General features: G+C 35.0%; 1 protein-coding gene across 1 annotated transcript; it reads left to right on the forward strand.

The window, feature by feature from the left end:
• Positions 1 to 1,205: 1,205 nt before the first annotated feature.
• LOC121953021 (E3 ubiquitin-protein ligase DTX3L-like) lies at positions 1,206 to 7,550 on the forward strand. Its single transcript, XM_042499940.1, has 8 exons — positions 1,206 to 1,263; positions 1,575 to 1,623; positions 1,773 to 1,829; positions 5,001 to 5,190; positions 5,318 to 5,475; positions 5,558 to 6,706; positions 6,806 to 7,023; positions 7,119 to 7,550. Exons 2-8 carry the CDS (start codon positions 1,591 to 1,593, stop codon positions 7,186 to 7,188), a joined length of 1,875 nt encoding a protein of 624 aa, XP_042355874.1. The 5' UTR covers positions 1,206 to 1,263; positions 1,575 to 1,590; the 3' UTR covers positions 7,189 to 7,550.
• The last annotated feature ends 19,830 nt before the right edge of the window (positions 7,551 to 27,380 follow it).

A 27,380-nucleotide genomic window follows, 5' to 3' on the forward strand; every position in this document is an offset into this window, starting at 1 on the left:
TTTCAGGTTCTACTGTGTATATTTTTTTTAAATATTTTCTTGCCTTGAATTTTTATTATTATTTTCACCATTATTTTAATGTCATGAGTGGATGACTTTAATATTCAACAGATACACTGTAACTGAAAAGATCTTGTCACTGATAACCGAATATAAAAATTGTAAATGATACGGAGAAACCTGAAATGTAGGAGAAAAATGTCAACACACATACACATTTTAGTTATAGTACTGATACCACAGCAAAGAACAATTCTGCAACAAATGTAAGTCTTGCATTTAAAATGAAGAGAGAAGAATTATATAAGTATTAATAGCAAAATTAACTTACAGTACCCAAAGCAAAAGTAAAACTTGTGATGCAGAATCCCCCATACATAATAATGTGTAACATGTGTAACATGGGTAGGTTCATCAAAAAAAATAAATTAGTACTTATTTGTTGTTGTTTATTAATAATCTTTATATGAAATTAAGCTCTAGTGGAGCAAAAAAGAAGTACAATATCTAAGTAGTAGAGTAGTCGGAACTCTTTTCACTCTGTGTTGTTTTTCACTTTCTGTTTTAATTATTTTTGCCATTTATTATTCAAAATAATAATGCAAAATTAACAATATGACAATATAACTATTCTTTTTTAAAAATGGTTTAATATCTCAAAAATATAGTTACAATTCTTAATTTTACAATTGATTTTTACACGTGCCAACCAACCCTACTAACATTTTACCCAACTTTGTGATGAAATTATGTAAGCCAGCTAACATCACTCATAACAGACTTTGAAATCACATATCAAAATGTCTATTGAAGTTACAATTTTCCAGTATGTCCACCATTTTCTTACACATTTAGTCCACATAACAAATTCATACTTCTATTGCTGAAACTAATATGTCACCCTCAGTCAAAAAGTACATGTTTTTCAGAAGTTTAACAAAGCTGATGATTGCAGTTCAAGAAAGCAAACACTTCTGTTACATTTGTTTTGTTTCTGTGAGGGCCAGAATATAGCTGTGTGTCAGCCAATCCCGGTCTCCCCTAGTGCCTCCAAATTTTACTCAACTACAATACCTGAGTTAATATATATTTATTAGTGGTGTTAATCACATAAACACAGTACTGCCTACTGTTATTAAACGTGAAAAGTCCGCAGCTGCATTTTAACGGTGTGGTCCTTTATTGTGACGTCACGTGTCTCGCGGACACCTTTCACTTTCATTTATCAGGAAGACGCAGCAAACAGTGTCGAGCCAAGTGAAGGTAAGAGATACGTGTCGTCAATTCACATTTTACTCGCTGTACGTTCAGAAAGTAGAGTAAAGTTTGTGATATAACGCTGTGTTAAAAAACGTAGTAATAAAGAAACACGGGAGGCAAAGTCGCCGAATATAAAAGTTGTCATAGCGTTTTGGTTGAAACCGAAAGTGTAGTCTAACGATAAGTGTCACTTCTAAACATTATGTCGACATTTGACAGCTTCTTATAAATATACCAAACTGTTGTTGGTTTTCTAGAGCTGGCAGCTACAACAAACACTGCTGTCGTCACATTATATTTGCTGTGTCTTACAGGAAGAAGTCTGCCAAAATGTCAGCAAATGACACAGAGGAGGCAATGGACGTAAGTATTAGTCCAGTCTGTACACTAAAGCTGTTAAAGGAGTTGTGGCAATTTATATTATTTGTGAATATTTACAGACTTAGGATTGAAATTGTTTTTGTTTCACAGTATTAATTGTTGCATTTTGTTTTTATTCAAATATCCTGTAGTGGTCTGATGGCAATCATTTCCAGCAGCCTCCAACGTCTGTGAAGAATTCTTCTGAGGTAGGTATTTGTGTGAGCACGCGTGCGCGTGTTTAAGTGTTGAATAATAACTATCAATTGATCCAGTGTGGTGCAATTACAGTTCTTTTTTTTATTTTAAAAATTATGGAGCCAGATCAGGCTCAGAAGTATTGATCGTTTACCAAAAGTAGTGTAAGTGAAAAAATAAAAAGTGAAGTGGAAAAATAAGATTTGAACCTGTAAAAAAAAATAAAAAAATGGTACCTGAAAGTCTTGAATTTCGAAATTGAACTTTGAAAAATCCCAGAATGCATGAAAAAAAAAATCTGTTCAAACATAACTTTGATAATGTTTGTAATACTTTTGAATAAATTACGCCATCACCCTGCGTTCAGGAAGTTGCATAGCCAAAAACTTTATAGTGAAACTTTATAGTGGAGCCTCTCAAGAAAGTCTCTTTTCAGTTGCACCTAGAAATATCAAACATAATTTCACATTATTGTACTGGCTTTACAATATTTTACATTTCACATACTGTACATTTTTCAAACAAACAGCATGCATTTTAACATTAACAGTATCTAGTGGGCAAACATAGCCATGTTTGCAGCAAGACATAAGTTTTTTGTAAACTAAGAATATCCACATAAAATTAAAACATGTATTGACAAAAACACTGGTGCCAAGAGATAGCCAAAAACGACAATAATGCTCAAGAGTCTTATTAGATAAAAATAATAATAATATATAGGTCTACATGCATGAATACAATGCATATAACAATATTTGTCCAAGCTCTAGTCCAGACTAGAGCTACGTATATCTGTCCCAGAGTATACTTATTATTATTATTATTATTACCTGAACGTCTGGAGCTTCTGCCATTGTAGGCTAAGCCATGTGGCTATGCAACTTCCTGAACGCAGGGTGATGATGTCACGGATGGGGAGGCCTGTCACTCATGGCAGACCACGCCCCTCTCAGTCGAGGCCCGCCCCCACAGAAAAACAGGGCCAAAAGTGAACCTGAAACTTTTCAGGTTGAATCCGTAAAAAAAAGATCTGAATCTGAAAAATAATAATCTGAAACCGAAAAAAACCCGATTTGAATCCGTAAAAATAAGATCTGAATCTGAAATAAATAAATAAAATTCAATTGAAAAAAAAAGTACTCCAAGATCAAAATATACATTGAAGTGAAAAATAAAAAAAAGTAATTTATTCAAAAGTATTACAAACATTATCAAAGTTACGTTTGAACAGATTTTTTTCATGCATTCTGGGATTTTTCAAAGTTCAATTTCGAAATTCAAGACTTTCAGGTACCATTTTTTTTTTTTTACAGGTTCAAATCTTATTTTTCCACTTCACTTTTTATTTTTTCACTTACACTACTTTTGGTAAACGATCAATACTTCTGAGCCTGATCTGGCTCCATAAAAAATGGAGTATGGAAACAAAAGCACTGATTTCTTTATCATTTTCTAGACATGAGCATTTCTTCTTAAGTTTAAAAACTGATGCATAAAATCCAGGTCGAGTTTGAGCAGGCCTGTATGTTTTTTTGTGAAGTGCATGTGAAAGTGAAAGTTTGGAAGTTGCCATGACTTTTCTAGTCTCATCACAGCCTGTTGCTCTGTTGTATGGAGGCTGTTCACTGAAGTCATATTCTGCTTTATCATCATATTGCATAGCAACTACATTATCAACATTATATAATACTGTAATGTAATTAAAACAATATTAGATTGTTTAAAAACTCGTTACCTCCATTAATAATTAACTGTACTGTTAGATAACTTTACTGGTGTATTGATGATATGTAAAAATTAAAATATACTGATATCAAGTTAATAATACACACATGACAATATTGTGTGAATAATCAACTGTCTTTTAATTTTAAAAAAAGTCTTTCTATGCAGCAAACAGACAAAAATACTTCTGAAATTGGTGTACAATCAGAGAAAACAGAGAATATTATCTAGAAATTAGACGCTAAGATGTGCTTATTTATTTCCGTGGTGTTGCTTGCCTTGTGCATACCATAGATTTTCATAATACCTAGAGACCAGATGCTAAGATACTGCCCATTCATTCCTGTGGAGCTGCTCGCCTGGTGCATATGCCAAAAAAGTTGTTGTTGCTTGCTTCCACAGTATGTGGTCCACTGAATATAATGGCTCTACCTGCCAGTTCCCACTTGGCTCAAAATCCCCTTTGACACTGCCTGTTCAAAGTGGGACTATCACGCAGTGATGCCGCCTGGCATACAGGAATCATGGAACTGAGGGACAGAGTAGTCTTACATTTAAGCCGCCACGGGAGGTAGTAACAGTGCTGAAACAGGACAGGACAGCTGGCAGGAATGGGCCATGGGCAGGAAAGGTGTGATGTTTTGACAACGTGTTGTGCTTGCAACCAGCTGTGGGAGATTTAAAAAGCAGCCAGCAGAGCAGTTGGAAGCTAACTCAAAGTGGAAGAACAGCAGCCATAAATTTCCACTAATTGGGAAAACAGGGAGATTCAGGAGCTCCTTACCCTCCAAGGAGAGGATGAGATCAGCCACCACATGACAGAGCCAGTAAATGATTGTTGTTGACATGTTGTGTCTTTGTTATTGTTTGTAAAGCATTGCCGAGGGGTATGTTTTAGGTCTCACTAGAGGATGACACTGTTGTGTTACATGTTATGCCTGTCACGCCTCGGAGTAGGGGGATCTAGGCACTAGTTAATTGAAAGGAAGTTTATACTCATAATTTGAGCGTAACAAATTGGCCAAAAATAGACAAAATAGACAATGAACAAAACTAAAGTTGCTGTTTTTTGTACATGCAAATTTTCTGTAGATATTGCAATAATATTGTTATCATGAACCTTTTTGGCCAGGATTATCCTGAAGTGAAAATCTGATATCATGCCAGTCATATCTTCATTATCATTTACAGTCTGTGACCTTTAGTGCTATATAGCCCGCAGAACATGCAAAGCCAAATTACAAGGAGCTAACTTCACAGTAAAACTGCATATAATAAACAGGGAAAAAAAACTGGGGATGACAGAAAAGTATTTTTTAAAACTGTGTCAGTAGTGTCATTCATTTTCTGTTTACTAGGTTTACAATTAAAATACTCTAGATAAAGTTATGTTTGTGTTTTCTTGCTTACTAATAACGTGACCTTGTTTTCTGGCTCTGATGACTTTATCACAGAACAAAGATGAAATTCAAGTCACTCTCTCAGTCATGTGGTCAGAGGATGTTCAACCACCAAAATTTAAAGTAGAACTGGAGAAAGCTCTGCAGACCTGGGCCAACACCAACGACACATTTGAAGGGGACTGCAAAGTTTTAAACGTTTTAGAAGATGGGACTGCTGTGATCAGTCTTAATCCTGCTTCAGGTATAGTATACATTTTTTAGGTACAATTTAATCTCATATGTATTGGCAACATTTTATTTTGACTTGAAAGCAGTGTTTTTTATTGCTTTTGGAGGTGTATTGATTTTGTGTTTGCCTCCTTTTTTAGCCCAGAGTGAGCTTCAGAAACTGAGTGGACAACAGCTGTCCACGAAAGATGGAAAAACATTTTCAATAAAGTCTGTTAGTTTGACACCGCCAGAGCTTACGACACAAACGTCTGCTTCAATAAAACCCCCTCCTTCATCTGTGCCAGAGCCAAAAGATGTATGTCCTGTGTAGTAAATCAGTAGAAATAAATTACATTGAAAAAAAAGCTTTTTAATAAATTCATTAACTGTTATTTCAGGATCAAATGCAACTGGAGGAGCAGAGCGGTGCAGCTTCTTCAGAGGGAGAGGAGACATGTACTGTCTCAGTGGGCCATTTCTGGTATGTGAACCACATCTTCAAGGAGGAAGTTAAACGTATAGCAAAAGAGAGGGGAGTTACAATCACAGCAGATGTAAATGTGAAATTTCAAGCAGCCCGGGGAGATGGCAGCCCACAAGAAGCTCTCTCTGATTTTACAAACCTTGTCCAGAAGTGCTTAGGTGATTCAGATGGCTCAACTATTCCTCTTCAGCACGTGGATCAAGATGAGTGGAAAGACGTTCTAAAATTTGCCAAGCAGAAGGAGAACAAGTTTTTGCTTACTCTGTCCTCTGAAGAAATTACCGTATGTGGGCCGAGACAAAGTCAAGATGTCCTCAGAAAGTCCTTAAATGCAACACTTCACAGCACCTCCATGGACGAGTCTACATTGGCGTCCGAAGATACTTCAATGAATATCGGCATGAGCATCAAAGACCCTCTCGTCAGTGCTGGACTCCCCATAGAAGAGAGCTACTGGAAGCTGATGACTTCTTCCTATGATGAGCAAATCACTAAGATCAAAACTAAGTTTGGCGTGGACTTGAAAGTATCAGACAGCAGTCAAGGCAAAGTGGAAGTCAAAGCTTACCACAAAAGATCTGGAGGAAATGCGTCAATGGAGAGCCACGCTGTCAGATCTCTTCTCCATCTGTACCAGAAGATTGTAACATCACCCTATAGTTTCACCCGACAACTAGGTGCTGCTGGGTTCAGTAACTTGATGTCTGAGGGAGCCTCCGGCGGACCTGTGTTGAATGGACAATCAGGAGACAAGACTGATGCAGCTATAGAGGAGGGGGCAGCAGCAGGAGATGATAAAGATGAAAACTGTCCTATATGCATGGATAAATTTAAGAATAAGAAAAAGTTGAAGTGTAAACATGAGTTTTGTGGAGAATGCCTGGCACATTCAATGGAAAGCATGGGACCTACCTGTCCTGTTTGCAGAGAAGTTTTCGGTATGATGGAGGGAAACCAGCCAGATGGTACAATGAAGTCGTGCACAAATTTCTGGTCTCTCCCTGGATTCCCACTCTGTGGCACTATAACCATCACATACGACATTCCAAATGGACGTCAGACGGTAAAAGCCTTCACTTAAATATTTGGAGGTATTGAGTCAATTTTGTATCTTGTAAGTTAATGTCTGAGTTGGTTATCATGTTTCACTCTTGTTTTGCAGGAAAAGCATCCAAATCCTGGACAGTTCTATCATGGTATTAACAGAACAGCATATCTGCCAGACAACAAAGAGGGCCAAGAAGTGCTGCATCTGTTGAAGAAAGCATTTAATCAGAAACTTATTTTCACTGTTGGGACATCCAGAACAACGGGCAAGGACAACCAGGTGACCTGGAATGACATTCACCACAAGACCAGCATGTCAGGAGGCCCAGAGAGGTACTGTAGTGAATTGTCTCCTAAAAAGATATATTCTTTGTTTTTTAAATGCCAAGTCTACAATATGTCAACCCTTGTACCTGCTGTTTCCACAGTTTTGGGTATCCTGACCCCAGCTACTTGAGCAGAGTCAAGGAGGAGCTGAAGGCTAAAGGCATAGAGTGAAGACTTTGATTTAAAGGGGCTGAGGAAAGTTATTTTCACACAAAAAAATTACGATGATTATGTTAAACAACACTGGAGTGCGCATTCTGTTGTATTGTGTACTGCTTCTCGCATTTTAAGTAAACATTGCTTTGAGGTTTGCTGGTAAAATACATCTTTAGGGTTTATGGTTTAGTAACATGTATAATCCTTATCTAATAAGTGTAACTTTTTTGATGAAGGATTTCCTCAATATTTTGTTGATTGGTAAAATTACCCAACTTAAAACAGTGTAAGCATGACATTAGCATAGATAAACTGATTTTGATGTCTACAGTACACACAATCCAATTTACTGGTCCCCTAATAAATGGTTAAATCAGCCCACATGGACTCGTCACAATATTTTTCAGTTTTATCAGCACATGAAAAAAAAACCTACAGCACATTATTTTAGATGTTATTTTGAACAGTTTGTTTGTGATGTACTCCAACAAAAAACAAACAATAAAGGACTATTTACTGGGGGGGGGCATATTGGCTTAGTGGAAGGACACATAACTGTAAATGGTCATATTTTAAATAATCTCCGATCCACAAAAGCCAGGTTTTCCTTAGGGTAATAAAGACAACACGACAACTCATATTTACGTTGTTCTTTATTTGTCTTGGTTTTTTTGTTTCCTACGTTGACATTTTGCTACTGCTCCACGGCTGCTAGCGAAGTGAAGCTCAGAGTGGAGCACATGATGGGGGAGAAGATTTTACAAATATTTTCGATAGTAGTCATGAGAGTTAAGTACACCAACTGGACGTATGCCTTGCTTTAAAGTCCGGTGATAAGCGTTACAACCAATTTAAAGTTATGACTGGTGCACCAGTTAGACTTAAGGCTTGTATGTGTTGCGCCGGGGTATAACTTTTATGCCAAGTATTTTTGGAAATTTAAATTTTGAACAAGTATCCATGGTAACAAAAGCAGCACACAACCACAAAAGTAAAAAGAGGATGGCAGCAAGACTTGGGTATAGCATTAAAATGATATTTGTGGACTTTTGAAGCAGGGCTCTATGAGATACTAATGTATAGTCAGTGCATTGCATAGGCCAACAGTGGCTGGCGGTCAGCGCGCTTCTAGTTTGCAGAATTAGACAGACATTTTTATTCTATAGGCCTAATATGTCTTTTTGGTGCTATTTTGGACGACATACTCAAGTATCATTTTGAATGCTATTTTGGATGTTATACTATGGTATGAATTTTGTATGCTATTTTTGATGACAAACTATACTATGACTTTTTATGCTTGTCGGGTGACATACTATGACATTTTTATGACACCATATTATACTATGGCTTTTTTTTATGCTATTTTGGACTACATATGGTAGTAGGACATATTTATGCTATTTTGGATGACATACAATTGTATGACTATTTTATGCTATTTTGGGCAACATACTTAAGTGTGTTTTTATGCTATTTTATAGTATGACATTTTAATAATGTTTTGGAGAACAAACTGCAGCATAACCTTTTATGCTATTTTGGACTACATACTATGCTATGACATTTTAATGCTATATTGTACGCCATACTATACACTTATTTCTTATTCTTTTTTGGTTGACATAACATGGTATGACTTTTTAAAACTATTTTTGACAACATACCATAGTATTTTTCTTTGCTATTTTGGACGACATACTGTTGTATGGCTATTTGACAGTATTTTAGAAGACATTCTATAGTATGAGTTTTTTTTAATGATATTTTAAACAATATACTATAGTATGCCTTTTTTTAAGGGTATTTGAACAACACACTAATCTATGGCATTTTGGTCAAAATTTGACCATATTATACTGTGACAGTTTGGTCAAATTTTGAACGTCAAAGTATAATACGACAATTTTGTCAAATTTTGAAAGACATACTATACTATGACATGTTGGTCATTTTTTGAACAACTTAATATACTATGACATTTTGGTCAAATTTTGAACAACATACTATACTATTACATTTTGGTCAAATTTTGAACAACATACTATGCTATTACATTTTGGTCAAATTTTGAACAACATACTATACTAAGACATCTATGTCATTTCATGAACAACTAACTATACTATGATACTTTGTTCAAATTTTAAACAACATACTATACCACTGTTTCTCAAATGGGGGTACGTGTACCCCTGGGGGTACTCCAGGGGGTACATGAAATTTAAAAAAAAATGTATTTTAAAAAATAGCACGCATGCATAACTCCTAAAAAATAATTATATTATAAAAAGTTCAGTAAAAATATAAATGTAAGTTCATAAACTGAATTTTATACTCAATATTAATTTAAAAAAAACGTAAGAAAAAGCCCTGACTCTCCACAAACCAGGATCGTTTGACGTGACCTGCCAAATGCCATCACCTGTCAATCAATCACTTGCCACCGTCAAAGACACAAACAATGGAGTCATGGTTGAAGCATAGCAGCAATGCAGTGACAAAGAAAGCAAAACCAGAAACGACGAAATACCATCAGTACACAGAGACTTCATAGTATACCATGTTAAAAAAAAGGCCAAAAATGTAATAATATAGCATGCTGATAAAATGGCAGAAAGCAATATAGTATATAGTATCTCGAAAAAATCTCAAATTTTGACATGTTGAAAAAAATGAATGAAAACCGCATATTATGGTTTGTTGAGACACGTCGTAGTGTAGCATGTTGAAAACAAATTGTGTAGGCACACCATAATAATGCATGTGGAAATGACAAGCCTATAGCATGGCAAAAAATGGCAAAAAATGACATGTCCCAAAAACAGCTGAAAACCACAAAGGTGCTGAGGTGTTTGCAGCTGTTTTTTGGACATGTCATATTTTAACATTTTACACCATACATATGGCAATTTCGGCCATTTTGCTGAAGTGCTATTTTATGGTGTTTTTGGCCGTTTTTGCAACATCCTATGCTATGCCATGTCTCAGCATGGTAAATTTTGTGGTTTTCAGCTGTTTTTTGGACATGTCATATTTGGACATTTTTGGCCATACTAAAGTATGGCATTCTCGGTCGTTTTTTGGACATTCTATTTTATGGTGTTTTTGGCCATTTTTGCAACATTATATGCTATGGCTTATCTTGGCACGCTGTTTTTTGCTGTCTTGAAGTGTTTTCAGCTGTTTTTGGGACATGTCATATTTTGCCATTTTTGCCATAGTATAGTCTTGCATTTTTCGGCATTTATTTTAACATGCATTTTTATGGTGTTTTTGGCCATTTTTGCAAAATTCTATGCTATGGCGTGTCTTGGCACAATAGTTTATGCTGTTCCTGAGGTGTTTTCAGCTTTTTTTTTTTGGCACATGTCATATATTTGCCATACTATAGCCTTGCTTTTTTGGTGATTTTTTCGACATGCTATATTATGGTGTTTTTGGCCGTTTTTGCAAGTTTTAATGCCATGCCGTGTCTCAGCACGCTATTTTATGTAGTTTGAACATGCTTTCAGCTGTTTTTGGGACATGTCCTTTTTTTACATTTTTGCCATACTATAGCCTTGCTTTTTTGGTGATTTTTTCGACATGCTATATTATTGTGTTTTTGGCCATATTTGCAAGTTTTAATGCTATGACGTGTCTCAGTACGCTATTTTATGCTGTTTTGAGTTGTTTTCAGCTATTTTTGGGACATGCCACTTTTTGACATTTTTGCCATACTATAGCCTTGCTTTTTTGGTCATTTTTTCAACAGGCTATATTAAGGTGTTTTAGGCTGTTTTTGGAACAACCAATGCTATAGCGTGTCTCAACAGGCTAGTCTATGCTGGTTTAAGGCTTTTTAAGCTGTTTTTGAGACATGCCATTTTTTCTCATTTTTTGCCATACTATAGCCTTGCTGTTTTGGTGATTTTTTTGACAGGCTATATCATGGTGATTTTGGCCGTTTTTGCAAGTTTTAATGCCATGCCGTGTCTCAGCATCCTATTTTAAGTACTTTAAAAGTGTTTTCAGTTGTTTTTGGGACATGCCATTTTTTGACATTTTTGCCATACTATAGCCTTGCTTTTTTGGTGATTTTTTCAACATGCTATATTATTGTGTTTTTGGCCATATTTGCAAGTTTTAACGCTATGACATGTCTCAGTACGCTATTTTATGCTGTTTTGAGTTGTTTTCAGCTGTTTTTGGGAAATGCCATTTTTACACATTTTTGCCATACTATAGCCTTGCTTTTTTTGATTTTTTCAACATGCTATATTATGGTGTTTTTGGCCTTTTTTGCAAGTTTTAATGCCATGCCATGTCTCAGCACGCTATTTTATGTAGTTTGAACATGTTTTCAGCTGTTTTTGGGACATGCAATTTTTTTACATTTTTGCCATACTATAGCCTTGCTTTTTTGTGATTTTTTCGACATGCTATATTATTGTATTTTTGGCCATATTTGCAAGTTTTAATGCTATGACGTGTCTCAGTACGCTATTTTATGCTGTTGTGAGTTGTTTTCAGCTATTTTTGGGACATGCCATTTTTACACATTTTTGCCATACTATAGCCTTGCTTTTTTTGTGATTTTTTCGACATGCGATATCATGGTGTTTTTGGCCGTTTTTGCAAGTTTTAATGCCATGACGTGTCTCAGTACGCTATTTTATGCTGTTTTGAGTGTGTTTTCAGCTGTTTTTGGGACATGCCATTTTTTACACATTTTTGCCATACTATAGCCTTGCTTTTTTGGTGATTTTTTTCGACATGCTATATTATGGTGTTTTTGGCCTTTTTTGCAAGTTTTAATGCCATGCCGTGTCTCAGCACGCTATTTTTTTATGTAGTTTGAACATGTTTTCAGCTTTTTTTGGGACATGCCTGTTTTTTTTTTTTACATTTTTGCGATACTATGGCCTTGCTTTTTTGGTGATTTTTTCGACAGGCTATATATTAAGGTGTTTTGGGCCATATTTGCAAGTTTTAATGCTATGGCATGTCTCAGTACGCTATTTTATGCTGTTTTGAGTTGTTTTCAGCTATTTTTGGGACATGCCATTTTGTGACATTTTTGCCATACTATAGCCTTGCTTTTTTGGTGATTTTTTCGACATGCGATATCATGGTGTTTTTGGCCGTTTTTGCAAGTTTTAATGCTATGCCGTGTCTCAGTACGCTATTTTATGTAGTTTGAACATGTTTTCAGCTGTTTTTGGGACATGCCATTTTTTTACATTTTTGCCATACTATAGCCTTGCTTTTTTGGTCATTTTTTCGACATGCTATATTATGGTGTTTTTGGCCTTTTTTGCAAGTTTTTAATGCCATGCGTGTCTCAGCACGCTATTTCATGTAGTTTAAACATGTTTTCACCTATCTTTGGGACCTGCCATTTTTTGACATTTTTGCCATACTATAGCCTTGCTTTTTTGGTGATTTTTTCGACATGCTATATAATTGTGTTTTTGGCCATATTTGCAAGTTTTCATGCCATGCCGTGTCTCAGCATGCTATTTTAAGTAGTTTTAAAATTGTTTTCAGTTGTTTTTGGGACATGCCATTTTTTGACATTTTTGCCACACTATAGCCTTGCTTTTTCTGTGATTTTTAGACATCCTATATTATGGTGTTTTGGGCCATATTTGCAAGTTTTCATGCTATGGCATGTCTTAGTACGCTATTTTATGCTGTTTTGACATGTTTTCAGCTGGTTTTTGGACATGCCATTTTTTTGACATTTTTGCCACACTATAGCCTTGCTTTTTTGGTGATTTTTTCGACATGCTATATAATTGTGTTTTTGGCCATATTTGCAAGTTTTAATGCTATGACGTGTCTCAGTACGCTATTTTATGCTGTTTTGAGGTGTTTTCAGCTGGTTTTTGGACATGCCATTTTTTGACATTTTTGCCATACTATAGCCTTGCTTTTTTGGTGATTTTTTCGACAGGCTATATTAAGGTGTTTTGGGCCATTCTTTTTTTGCAACAACCAATGCTATAGCTGTTTTTTGTCTCAACAGGCTATTCTATGCTGGTTTAAGGCTTTTTCAGCTGTTTTTGGGACATGCCATTTTTTCTCATTTTTGCCATACTATAGCCTTGCCTTTTTGGTGATTTTTTCGACATGCTATATTATGGTGTTTTTGGCCATATTTGCAAGTTTTCATGCCATGCCGTGTCTCAGCATGCTATTTTTAAGTAGTTTAAAATTGTTTTCAGTTGTTTTTGGGACATGCCATTTTTTGACATTTTTGCCATACTATAGCCTTGCTTTTTTTCTGTGATTTTTAGACATCCTATATTATGGTGTTTTGGGCCATATTTTGCACGTTTTCATGCTATGGCATGTCTTAGTACGCTATTTTATGCTGTTTTGACATGTTTTCAGCTGGTTTTTGGACATGCCATTTTTTTTGACATTTTTGCCATACTATAGCCTTGCTTTTTTGGTGATTTTTTCAACATGCTATATTATTGTGTTTTTGGCCATTTTGCAAGTTTTAACGCTATGACATGTCTCACGCTATTTTTTATGCTGTTTTGAGTGTTTTCAGCTGTTTTTGGGACATGCCATTTTTACACATTTTTGCCATACTATAGCCTTGCTTTTTTGGTGATTTTTTCGACATGCTATATATTGTGTTTTTGGCCATATTTGCAACATTTTTAATGCTATGACGTGTCTCAGTACGCTATTTTATGCTGTTTTGAGTTGTTTTCAGCTGTTTTTGGGACATGTCCTTTTTTTACATTTTTGCCATACTATAGCCTTGCTTTTTTGGTCATTTTTTCGACATGCTATATTATTATTGTGTTTTTGGCCTTTTTTGCAAGTTTTAATGCCATGCCATGTCTCAGCACGCTATTTTATGTAGTTTTGAACATGTTTTCAGCTATTTTTGGGACATGCCATTTTTTTTTACATTTTTTTTGCGATACTATGGCCTTGCTTTTTTGGTGATTTTTTCGACAGGCTATATTAAGGTGTTTTGGGCCATTTTTGCAAGTTTTAATGCTATGGCATGTCTCAGTACGCTATTTTATGCTGTTTTGAGTTGTTTTCAGCTATTTTTGGGACATGCCATTTTTGACATTTTTGCCATACTATAGCCTTGCTTTTTTGGTGATTTTTTCGACATGCGATATCATGGTGTTTTTGGCCGTTTTTGCAAGTTTTAATGCTATGCCGTGTCTCAGCACGCTATTTTATGTAGTTTTGAAGGTGTTTTCAGCTGTTTTTGGGACATGCCATTTTTTGACATTTTTGCCATACTATAGCCTTGCTTTTTGGTGATTTTTTCGACATGCTATATTATGTATTTTTGGCCATTTTTGCAAGTTTTAATGCTATGACGTGTCTCAGGCACGCTATTTTATGCTGTTTTGAGTGTTTTCAGCTGTTTTTGGGACATGCCATTTTTTTACATTTTTGCCATACTATAGCCTTGCTTTTTTGGTCATTTTTTTCGACATGCTATTATTAAGGTGTTTTGGGCCGTTTTTGCAACATTTTTTTAATGCCATGCCGTGTCTCAGCACGCTATTTTATTGTGTTTGAACAGTGTTTTTGTTTTCAGCTGTTTTTGGGACATGCCATTTTGACATTTTTGCCATTTTGACATTTTTGCCATACTATAGCCTTGCTTTTTTTTGGTGATTTTTTCGACATGCTATATTTATTGTGTTTTTGGCCATTTTTGCAAGTTTTAATGCTATGACGTGTCTCAGTACGCTATTTTATGCTGTTTTGAGTTGTGTTTTCAGCTGTTTTTTGGGACATGACCTTTTTTTGACATTTTTGCCATACTATAGCCTTGCTTTTTTGGTCATTTTTTCGACATGCATATATTATTGTGTTTTTGGCCTTTTTTGCAAGTTTTAATGCCATGCCATGTCTCAGCACGCTATTTTATGCTATTTTATGCTGTTTTTGACATGTTTTCAGCTATTTTTGGGACATGCCATTTTTTTTTTTTTTTTGCGATACTATAGCCTTGCAATTTTTTTTTGGCCTTGCCATTTTTGGTGATTTTTTCGACATGCTATATTAAGGTGTTTTTGGCCATTTTTGCAAGTTTTAATGCTATGCCGTGTGTTCAGCACGCTATTTTATGTGTTTTGAGGTGTTTTCAGCTGTTTTTTTGGGACATGCCATTTTTTGACATTTTTGCCATACTATAGCCTTGCTTTTTTGGTCATTTTTTCGACATGCTATATTAAGGTGTTTTTGGCCGTTTTTTTTGCAAGTTTTAATGCTATGCCGTGTCTCAGCACGCTATTTTATGCTGTTTTGAACATGTTTTCAGCTGTTTTTGGGACATGCCATTTTTTGACATTTTTTGCCATACTATAGCCTTGCTTTTTTGGTGATTTTTTCGACATGCTATATTATTGTGTTTTTGGCCATTTTGCAAGTTTTAATGCTATACGTGTCTCAGCACGCTATTTTATGCTGTTTTGAGTTGTTTTCAGCTATTTTTTGGGACATGCCATTTTTTTGACATTTTTGCCATACTATAGCCTTGCTTTTTTTGGTGATTTTTTCGACATGCTATATTATTGTGTTTTTGGCCATATTTGCAAGTTTTAATGCTATGACGTGTCTCAGTACGCTATTTTATGCTGTTTTGAGTTGTTTTCAGCTGTATTTTGGGACATGCCATTTTTTTTACATTTTTGCCATACTATAGCCTTGCTTTTTTGGTCATTTTTTCGACATGCTGTATTAAGGTGTTTTTGGGCCGTTTTTGCAACAACCAATGCTATAGCGTGTCTCAACAGGCTATTTTATGCTGTTTTAAGGCTTTTTTAAGCTGTTTTTTTGGACATGCCATTTTTTGACATTTTTGCCATACTATAGCCTTGCTTTTTTGGTGATTTTTTTGACATGCGATTATTATGGTGTTTTTGGCCGTTTTTGCAAGTTTTAATGCTATGACGTGTCTCAGTACACTATTTTATGCTGTTTTGAGGTTGTTTTCAGCTATTTTTGGGAAATGCCATTTTTTCACATTTTTGCCATACTATAGCCTTGCTTTTTTGTGATTTTTTCGACATGCTATATTATGGTGTTTTTGGCCTTTTTTGCAAGTTTTAATGCCATGCCGTGTCTCAGCACGCTATTTCATGTAGTTTTGAACATGTTTTCAGCTATTTTGGGACATGCCATTTTTTGACATTTTTGCCATACTATAGCCTTGCTTTTTTTGGTGATTTTTTCGACATGCTATATAATGTGTTTTTGGCCATTTTTGCAAGTTTTAATGCTATGACGTGTCTCAGTACGCTATTTTATGCTGTTTTGAGGTGTTTTCAGCTGTTTTTTGGACATGCCATTTTTTGACATTTTTGCCATACTATAGCCTTGCTTTTTGGTGATTTTTTCGACATGCTATATCATGGTGTTTTTCTGCATTTTTGCAACATTTTTTTTGCAATTTTAATGCATATAGACGTGTCTCAGTACGCTATTTTATGTGTTTTGAACATGTTTTCAGCTGTCGGGAGATGCCATTTTTTTTACATTTTTGCCATACTATAGCCTTGCTTTTTTGGTCATTTTTTCGACATGCTATATTAAGGTGTTTTTGGCCATTTTTGCAACAACCAATGCTATAGCTTGTCTTGGCAACAGGCTATTTTATGCTGGTTTTAAGGCTTTTTCAGCTGTTTTTGGGACATGCCATTTTTTTTCTCATTTTTGCCATACTATAGCCTTGCCTTTTTGGTGATTTTTTCGACATGCTATATTATGGTGTTTTTTGGCCATTTTTGCAAGTTTTCATGCCATGCCGTGTCTCAGCATGCTATTTTAGTGCTGTTTTGAGGTGTTTTCAGCTGTTTTTTGTCAATTTTTGACATTTTTTTTTGGGACGACATGCCATTTTTTGACATTTTTGCCATACTATAGCCTTGCTTTTTCTGTGATTTTTAGACATCCATTTTTATTATTGTGTTTTGGGCCATGCATTATTTTTGCAAGTTTTCATGCATGGCATGTCTTAGTACGCTATTTTATGCTGTTTTGAGGTGTTTTCAGCTGTTTTTGGACATGCCATTTTTTTTGACATTTTTGCCATACTATAGCCTTGCTTTTTTTGGTGATTTTTTCAACATGCTATATTATTGTGTTTTTGGCCATTTTTGCAACATTTTAATGCTATGACATGTCTCAGCACGCTATTTTATGCTGTTTTGAGGTGTTTTCAGCTGTTTTTGGGACATGCCATTTTTGACATTTTTTGCCATACTATAGCCTTGCTTTTTTTGGTGATTTTTTCGACATGCTATATAATTGTGTTTTTGGCCATTTTTGCAAGTTTTAATGCTATAACGTGTCTCAGCACGCTATTTTATGCTGTTTTGAGTTGTTTTCAGCTGTTTTTTTGGGACATGTCCTTTTTTTACATTTTTTGCCATACTATAGCCTTGCTTTTTGGTCATTTTTTCGACATGCATATATTATTGTGTTTTTGGCCTTTTTTGCAAAGTTTTAATGCTATGCCATGTCTCAGCACGCTATTTTATGCTGTTTTGAGGTGTTTTCAGCTGTTTTTTGGGACATGCCATTTTTTTTGACATTTTTGCCATACTATAGCCTTGCTTTTTTGGTGATTTTTTCGACATGCTATATTATGGTGTTTTGGGCCATTTTTGCACATTTTAATGCTATGCATGTGTCTCAGTACGCTATTTTATGCTGTTTTGAGGTGTTTTCAGCTGTTTTTGGGACATGTGCCATTTTTTGACATTTTTGCCATACTATAGCCTTGCTTTTTTGGTGATTTTTTTCGACATGCTATATTATGGTGTTTTTGGCCGTTTTTGCAAGTTTTAATGCTATGCCGTGTCTCAGCACGCTATTTTTTTATGCTGTTTTGAGGTGTTTTCAGCTGTTTTTGGGACATGTCATTTTTTGACATTTTTGCCATACTATAGCCTTGCTTTTTTGGTGATTTTTTCGACATGCTATTATTATGTGTTTTTGGCCATTTTGCAAGTTTTAATGCTATAACGTGTCTGGCAGTACGCTATTTTATGCTGTTTTGAGGTGTTTTCAGCTGTTTTTGGACATGTGCCATTTTTTTGACATTTTTGCCATACTATAGCCTTGCTTTTTTGATTTTTTCAACATGCATTATTATGGTGTTTTTGGCCATTTTTGCAATATTTATTGCTATGTGTTTTGGCACGCTATTTTATGCTGCAAGGTGTTTTCAGCTGTTTTTGAGACATGTCAATTTTGACATTTTTATGCCATACTATAGCCTTGCCTTTTTTTGGTCATTTTTTCAACATGCTATTTTATGTGTTTTTGGCCATTTTTGCACTATCTTTGGGACATGTCTTGCCATTTTTTTATGCTGTTTTGAGGTGCAGCTGTTTTTGAACATGCCATTTTGACATTTTTGCCATACTATAGCCTTGCTTTTTTGGTGATATTAGGTTTTTTGGCCATATTTGCATGTTTTCATGCCATGCCGTGTCTCTATGCTATCGCTTTTTTCGACATGACCATATTGTATTTTAATTTTTTTTGCAACATTCTTTGTTTTTTGGGCATGCTTTTTGAGTTTTTGTTTTTGAGACATGTCATTTTTGACATTTTTGCCATACTATAGCCTTGCCTTTTTTTGGTGATTTTTTCAACATGCATTATATTATGGTGTTTTTGGCCATTTTTGCAACATTTTAATGCTATAACGTGTTTTTAGTACGCTATTTTATGCTGTTTTGAGGTGTTTTCAGCTGTTTTTGGGACATGCCATTTTTTTGACATTTTTGCCATACTATAGCCTTGCTTTTTTTCTGTTTTTTTTTCGACATGCTATATTATGGTGTTTTTGGCCATTTTTGCAAGTTTTAATGCTATGGCATGTCTTAGTACGCTATTTTATGCTGTTTTGAGGTGTTTTCAGCTGTTTTTTTGGACATGCCATTTTTTTGACATTTTTGCCATACTATAGCCTTGCTTTTTTGGTGATTTTTTCGACATGCTATATTATTGTGTTTTTTGGCCATTTTTGCAAGTTTTAATGCTATGACGTGTCTCAGTACGCTATTTTATGCTGTTTTGAGGTGTTTTCAGCTGTTTTTGGACATGCCATTTTTTTGACATTTTTGCCATACTATAGCCTTGCTTTTTTGGTGATTTTTTCGACATGCTATATTATGGTGTGTTTTTGGCCATTTTTGCAAAATTTTTTAATGCTATGACGTGTCTCAGCACGCTATTTTATGCTGTTTTGAGGTTTTTCAGCTGTTTTTTGGACATGCCATTTTTGATTTTTTTTTGCCATACTATAGCCTTGCTTTTTTGGTGATTTTTTCGACATGCTATATTAAGGTGTTTTTGGGCGTTTTTTGCAACATTTTAATGCTATGGCTTGTCTCATGCACGCTATTTTATGCTGTTTTGAGGAGGTGTTTTTCAGCTGTTTTGGGACATGTCATTTTTTGACATTTTTTGCCATACTATAGCCTTGCCTTTTTGGTGATTTTTTCGACATGCTATATTATGGTGTTTTTTGGCCATTTTTTGCAAGTTTTAATGCTATGCATGTCTTGTAGCACTATTTTATGCTGTTTTGAGGTGTTTTCAGCTGTTTTTTTGGACATGTCATTTTTTTGACATTTTTGCCATACTATAGCCTTGCTTTTTGGTCATTTTTTCATGACATGCTATTATTATGGTGTTTTTGGCCATTTTTTGCAACATTTTCATGCTATGGCATGTCTTAGCACGCTATTTTATGCTGTTTTGAGGTGTTTTCAGCTGTTTTTGGACATGTCATTTTTTTTGACATTTTTGCCATACTATAGCCTTGCTTTTTTGGTGATTTTTTCAACATGCTATATTATGGTGTTTTTGGCCATTTTTGCCATTTTTGCAAGTTTTTATTTTAAGGTGTTTTGCTGTTTTGAGACATAATTTTGTGTTTTTTTGCAACATTCTTTGCTCAGTACGCTATTTTATGCTGTTTTGAGGTGTTTTCAGCTGTTTTTGGGACATGCCATTTTTTGACATTTTTGCCATACTATAGCCTTGCTTTTTTGGTCATTTTTTTCGACATGCTTATTATTATGTTTTTGGCCATTTTTTGCAACAACCAATGCTATAGCGTGTCTCAGCACGCTATTTTATGCTGTTTTTTGAGGTGTTTTCAGCTGTTTTTGGGACATGCCATTTTTTTTTGACATTTTTGCCATACTATAGCCTTGCTTTTTTGGTGATTTTTTCGACATGCTATATTATGGTGTTTTTGGCCGTTTTTGCAAGTTTTCTTTGCTATAACGTGTCTCAGCACGCTATTTTATGCTGTTTTGAGGTGTTTTCAGCTGTTTTTTGGGACATGTCATTTTTTGACATTTTTTGCCATACTATAGCCTTGCTTTTTTGGTGATTTTTTCGACATGCTATATATTATGGTGTTTTTTGGCCATTTTTGCAAGTTTTAATTGCTATAATGCTATGCGTGTCTGGCACGCTATTTATGCTGTTTTGAGGTGTTTTCAGCTGTTTTTTGAGACATGCCATTTTTTGACATTTTTGCCATACTATAGCCTTGCTTGCTTTTTTTGGTGATTTTTTCGACATGCTATATTATTGTGTTTTTGGCCATTTTGCAACATTTTAATGCTATGGACGTGTCTCAGGCACGCTATTTTATGCTGTTTTGAGTGTTTTCAGCTGTTTTTGGACATGTCATTTTTTGACATTTTTGCCATACTATAGCCTTGCTTTTTTGGTCATTTTTTCGACATGCATTATTATGGTGTTTTTGGCCGTTTTTGCAACATTCAATGCTATAAGCGTGTCTCACAGCTATTTTATGCTGTTTTGAGGTGTTTTCAGCTGTTTTTTTGGGACATGTCAATTTTTGACATTTTTTGCCATACTATAGCCTTGCTTTTTTGGTGATTTTTTTTTGACATGCATTATTATGGTGTTTTTGGCCGTTTTTGCAAGTTTTAATGCTATGAACGTGTCTCAGCACGCTATTTTATGCTGTTTTGAGGTGTTTTCAGCTGTTTTTGGGAAATGTCATTTTTTTGACATTTTTGCCATACTATAGCCTTGCTTTTTTGGTGATTTTTTCGACATGCTATATTATGGTGTTTTTGGCCTTTTTTGCAATTTTTTAATGCTATGCCGTGTCTCAGCACGCTATTTTATGCTGTTTTGAGGTGTTTTCAGCTATTTTGGGACATGCCATTTTTTTGACATTTTTGCCATACTATAGCCTTGCTTTTTTGGTGATTTTTTCGACATGCTATTATTATGGTGTTTTTGGCCATTTTTGCAAGTTTTAATGCTATGACGTGTCTCAGTACGCTATTATTTTATGCTGTTTTGAGGTGTTTTCAGCTGTTTTTGGACATGCCATTTTTTTGACATTTTTGCCATACTATAGCCTTGCTTTTTTGGTTGATTTTTTTTCGACATGCTATATTATGGTATTTTTTGGCCGTTTTTGCAAGTTTTGACATTTTTGCTATACTATGTCTTTTTCACACGCTATTTTATTTTTGGTTTTGCAAGGTGTTTTCAGCTGTTTTTGGGACATGTTTTCCTGTTTTTTTTTGACATTTTTGCCATACTATAGCCTTGCTTTTTTGGTGATTTTTTCGACATGCTATTATTATGGTGTTTTTGGCCATTTTTGCAATTTTTAATGCTATGACGTGTCTGTAGCACGCTATTTTATGCTGTTTTGAGGTGTTTTCAGCTGTTTTTTTGGGACATGTCATTTTTTGACATTTTTGCCATACTATAGCCTTGCTTTTTTGGTGATTTTTTCGACATGCATATATTATGGTGTTTTTGGCCCTTTTTTGCAACATTTTAATGCTATATAACGTGTCTCAGCACGCTATTTTATGTGTTTTGAGGTGTTTTCAGCTGTTTTTGGGACATGTCATTTTTTGACATTTTTGCCATACTATAGCCTTGCTTTTTTGGTGATTTTTTCGACATGCTATATTATGTGTTTTTGGCCATTTTTGCAAGTTTTAATGCTATGACGTGTCTCAGTACGCTATTTTATGCTGTTTTGAGGTGTTTTTCAGCTGTTTTGGGACATGTCAATTTTGACATTTTTGCCATACTATAGCCTTGCTTTTTTGGTGATTTTTTCGACATGCTATTATTATGGTGTTTTTGGCCATTTTTGCAATTTTAATGCTATAACGTGTCTTGGCACGCTATTTTATGCTGTTTTGAGGTGTTTTCAGCTGTTTTTGGGACATGTCATTTTTTGACATTTTTGCCATACTATAGCCTTGCTTTTTTGGTCATTTTTTCGACATGCTTATTATGGTGTTTTTGGCCATTTTTGCAAGTTTTAATGCTATAGCGTGTCTGGCACGCTATTTTATGCTGTTTTGAGGTGTTTTCAGCTGTTTTTGGGACATGCCATTTTTTGACATTTTTGCCATACTATAGCCTTGCTTTTTTGGTGATTTTTTTCGACATGCATATATTATGGTGTTTTTGGCCATTTTTTGCAAGTTTTAATGCTATAACGTGTCTCAGTGCACGCTATTTTATGCTGTTTTGAGGTGTTTTCAGCTGTTTTTGGGACATGCCATTTTTTGACATTTTTTGCCATACTATAGCCTTGCTTTTTTGGTGATTTTTTCGACATGCTATATTATGGTGTTTTTGGCCATTTTTGCAAGTTTTAATGCTATAACGTGTCTCAGCACGCTATTTTATGCTGTTTTGAGGTGTTTTCAGCTGTTTTTGGGACATGCCATTTTTTGACATTTTTGCCATACTATAGCCTTGCTTTTTTGGTGATTTTTTCGACATGCTATATTTTTGTGTTTTTTGGCCATTTTTTGCAAGTTTTAATGCTATGACGTGTCTCAGTACGCTATTTTATGCTGTTTTGAGAGTTGTTTTCAGCTGTTTTTGGGACATGTCATTTTTTGACATTTTTGCCATACTATAGCCTTGCTTTTTTGGTCATTTTTTCGACATGCTGTATTAAGGTGTTTTGGGCCGTTTTTGCAAACATTTTTGCTAACAACCAATGCTATAGCGTGTCTGGCACAGGCTATTTTATGCTGGTTTTGAGGCTTTTTAAGCTGTTTTTGGGACATGCCATTTTTGACATTTTTGCCATACTATAGCCTTGCTTTTTTGGTGATTTTTTTGACATGCGATATTATGGTGTTTTTGGCCGTTTTTGCAAGTTTTAATGCTATGACGTGTCTCAGCACACTATTTTATGCTGTTTTGAGTTGTTTTCAGCTGTTTTTGGGAAATGCCATTTTTTGACATTTTGCCATACTATAGCCTTGCTTTTTTGGTGATTTTTTCGACATGCTATATTATGGTGTTTTTGGCCTTTTTTGCAAGTTTTAATGCCATGCCGTGTCTCAGCACGCTATTTCATGCTGTTTTGAAGGTGTTTTCACCTATTTTTGGGACCTGCCATTTTTTGACATTTTTGCCCATACTATAGCCTTGCTTTTTTGGTGATTTTTTCGACATGCTATATAATTGTGTTTTTGGCCATATTTGCAAGTTTTAATGCTATGACGTGTCTTGTCTCAGTACGCTATTTTATGCTGTTTTGAGGTGTTTTCAGCTGGTTTTTGGACATGCCATTTTTTTGACATTTTTGCCATACTATAGCCTTGCTTTTTTGGTGATTTTTTTTCGACATGCTATATCATGGTGTTTTTGGCCGTTTTTGCAAGTTTTTAATGCTATGCCGTGTCTCAGCTTTTTTCATTTTTGACATTCTGGCAACGCTATTTTATGTGTTTTGAGGTGTTTTCAGCTGTTTTTTTTGGGACATGCCATTTTTTTACATTTTTGCCATACTATAGCCTTGCTTTTTTGGTGATTTTTTCGACATGCTATATTATGTATTTTTGGCCATTTATTTGCAAGTTTTAATGCTATGACGTGTCTCAGTACGCTATTTTATGCTGTTTTGAGTTGTTTTCAGCTAGGTGTTTTTTGGGACATGCCATTTTTTTGACATTTTTGCCATACTATAGCCTTGCTTTTTTGGTCATTTTTTCGACATGCTATATTAGGTGTTTTTGGGCCGTTTTTGCAAGTTTTAATGCTATGCCGTGTCTCAGCACGCTATTTTATGCTGTTTTGAAGGTGTTTTCAGCTGTTTTTGGGACATGCCATTTTTTGACATTTTTGCCATACTATAGCCTTGCTTTTTTTGGTGATTTTTTCGACATGCTATATTATTGTGTTTTTTGGCCATTTTTGCAAGTTTTAATGCTATGACGTGTCTCAGTACGCTATTTTATGCTGTTTTGAGTTGTTTTCAGCTATTTTTGGGACATGCCATTTTTTTACATTTTTGCCATACTATAGCCTTGCTTTTTTGGTGATTTTTTCGACATGCTATATTATTGTATTTTTGGCCATATTTGCAAGTTTTAATGCTATGACGTGTCTCAGTACGCTATTTTATGCTGTTTTGAGTTGTTTTCAGCTATTTTTGGGACATGCCATTTTTTTACATTTTTGCCATACTATAGCCTTGCTTTTTTGGTCATTTTTTCGACATGCTGTATTAAGGTGTTTTTGGCCGTTTTTGCAACAACCAATGCTATAGCGTGTCTCAACAGGCTATTCTATGCTGTTTTGAGGCTTTTTTTAAGCTGTTTTTGGGACATGCCATTTTTTCTCATTTTTGCCATACTATAGCCTTGCTTTTTTGGTGATTTTTTTGACATGCGATATCATGGTGTGTTTTTGGCCGTTTTTGCAATTTTTAATGCTATGACGTGTCTCAGTACGCCATTTTATGCTGTTTTGAGTTGTTTTCAGCTATTTTTGGGAATGCCATTTTTTCACATTTTTACCATACTATAGCCTTGCTTTTTTGGTGATTTTTTCGACATGCTATATTATGGTGTTTTTGGCCTTTTTTGCAAGTTTTAATGCCATGCCGTGTCTCAGCACGCTATTTCATGTAGTTTTGAACATGTTTTCACCTATCTTTGGGACCTGCCATTTTTTTTACATTTTTGCCATACTATAGCCTTGCTTTTTTGGTGATTTTTTCGACATGCTATATTATTGTATTTTTGGCCATATTTGCAAGTTTTAATGCTATGACGTGTCTCAGTACGCTATTTTATGCTGTTTTGAGTTGTTTTCAGCTATTTTTTTTTGGGACATGCCATTTTTTTACATTTTTGCCATACTATAGCCTTGCTTTTTTGGTCATTTTGTCGACATGCTGTATTAAGGTGTTTTGGGCCGTTTTTGCAACAACCAATGCTATAGCGTGTCTCAACAGGCTATTCTATGCTGTTTTTAAGGCTTTTTAAGCTGTTTTTGGGACATGCCATTTTTTCTCATTTTTGCCATACTATAGCCTTGCTTTTTTGGTGATTTTTTTGACATGCGATATCATGGTGTTTTTGGCCGTTTTTGCAAGTTTTAATGCTATGACGTGTCTCAGTACACTATTTTATGCTGTTTTGAGTTGTTTTCAGCTGTTTTTTTTGGGAAATGCCATTTTTTCACATTTTTACCATACTATAGCCTTGCTTTTTTGGTGATTTTTTCGACATGCTATATTATGGTGTGTTTTTGGCCTTTTTTGCAAGTTTTAATGCCATGCCGTGTCTCAGCACGCTATTTCATGTAGTTTTGAACATGTTTTCACCTATCTTTGGGACATGCCATTTTTTTTACATTTTTGCCATACTATAGCCTTGCTTTTTTGGTCATTTTTTCGACATGCTATATATTAAGGTGTTTTGGGCCGTTTTTTTGCAACAACCAATGCTATAGCGTGTCTCAACAGGCTATTTCTATGCTGGTTTTAAGGCTTTTTAAGCTGTTTTTGGGACATGCCATTTTTTGACATTTTTGCCATACTATAGCCTTGCTTTTTTGGTGATTTTTTCGACATGCTATATTATTGTGTTTTTGGCCATATTTGCAAGTTTTAATGCTATGACGTGTCTCAGTACGCTATTTTATGCTGTTTTGAGTTGTTTTCAGCTATTTTTGGGACATGCCATTTTTTTACATTTTTGCCATACTATAGCCTTGCTTTTTTGGTGATTTTTTCGACATGCTATATTATTGTATTTTTGGCCATATTTGCAAGTTTTAATGCTATGACGTGTCTCAGTACGCTATTTTATGCTGTTTTGAGTTGTTTTCAGCTATTTTTGGGACATGCCATTTTTTTACATTTTTGCCATACTATAGCCTTGCTTTTTTGGTCATTTTTTTCGACATGCTGTATTAAGGTGTTTTGGGCCGTTTTTGCAACAACCAATGCTATAGCGTGTCTCAACAGGCTATTCTATGCTGGTTTAAGGCTTTTTAAGCTGTTTTTGGGACATGCCATTTTTTCTCATTTTTGCCATACTATAGCCTTGCTTTTTTGGTGATTTTTTTGACATGCGATATCATGGTGTTTTTGGCCGTTTTTGCAAGTTTTAATGCTATGACGTGTCTCAGTACGCCATTTTATGCTGTTTTGAGTTGTTTTCAGCTATTTTTGGGAAATGCCATTTTTTCACATTTTTACCATTTATATAGCCTTGCTTTTTTGGTGATTTTTTCGACATGCTATATTATGGTGTTTTTGGCCTTTTTTGCAAGTTTTAATGCCATGCCGTGTGTCTCAGCACGCTATTTCATGTAGTTTGAACATGTTTTCACCTATCTTTGGGACCTGCCATTTTTTTTACATTTTTGCCATACTATAGCCTTGCTTTTTTGGTGATTTTTTCGACATGCTATATATTAAGGTATTTTTGGCCATATTTGCAAGTTTTAATGCTATGACGTGTCTCAGTACGCTATTTTATGCTGTTTTGAGTTGTTTTCAGCTATTTTTGGGACATGCCATTTTTTTACATTTTTGCCATACTATAGCCTTGCTTTTTTGGTCATTTTGTCGACATGCTGTATTAAGGTGTTTTGGGCCGTTTTTGCAACAACCAATGCTATAGCGTGTCTCAACAGGCTATTCTATGCTGGTTTAAGGCTTTTTAACTGTTTTTTGGGACATGCCATTTTTTCTCATTTTTGCCATACTATAGCCTTGCTTTTTTGGTGATTTTTTTGACATGCGATATCATGGTGTTTTTGGCCGTTTTTGCAAGTTTTAATGCTATGACGTGTCTCAGTACACTATTTTATGCTGTTTTGAGTTGTTTTCAGCTATTTTTGGGAAATGCCATTTTTTCACATTTTTACCA

This window comes from Plectropomus leopardus, chromosome 2 (assembly GCF_008729295.1).
Source record: "Plectropomus leopardus isolate mb chromosome 2, YSFRI_Pleo_2.0, whole genome shotgun sequence".
In the NCBI taxonomy this organism is placed as follows: domain Eukaryota; kingdom Metazoa; phylum Chordata; class Actinopteri; order Perciformes; family Serranidae; genus Plectropomus; species Plectropomus leopardus.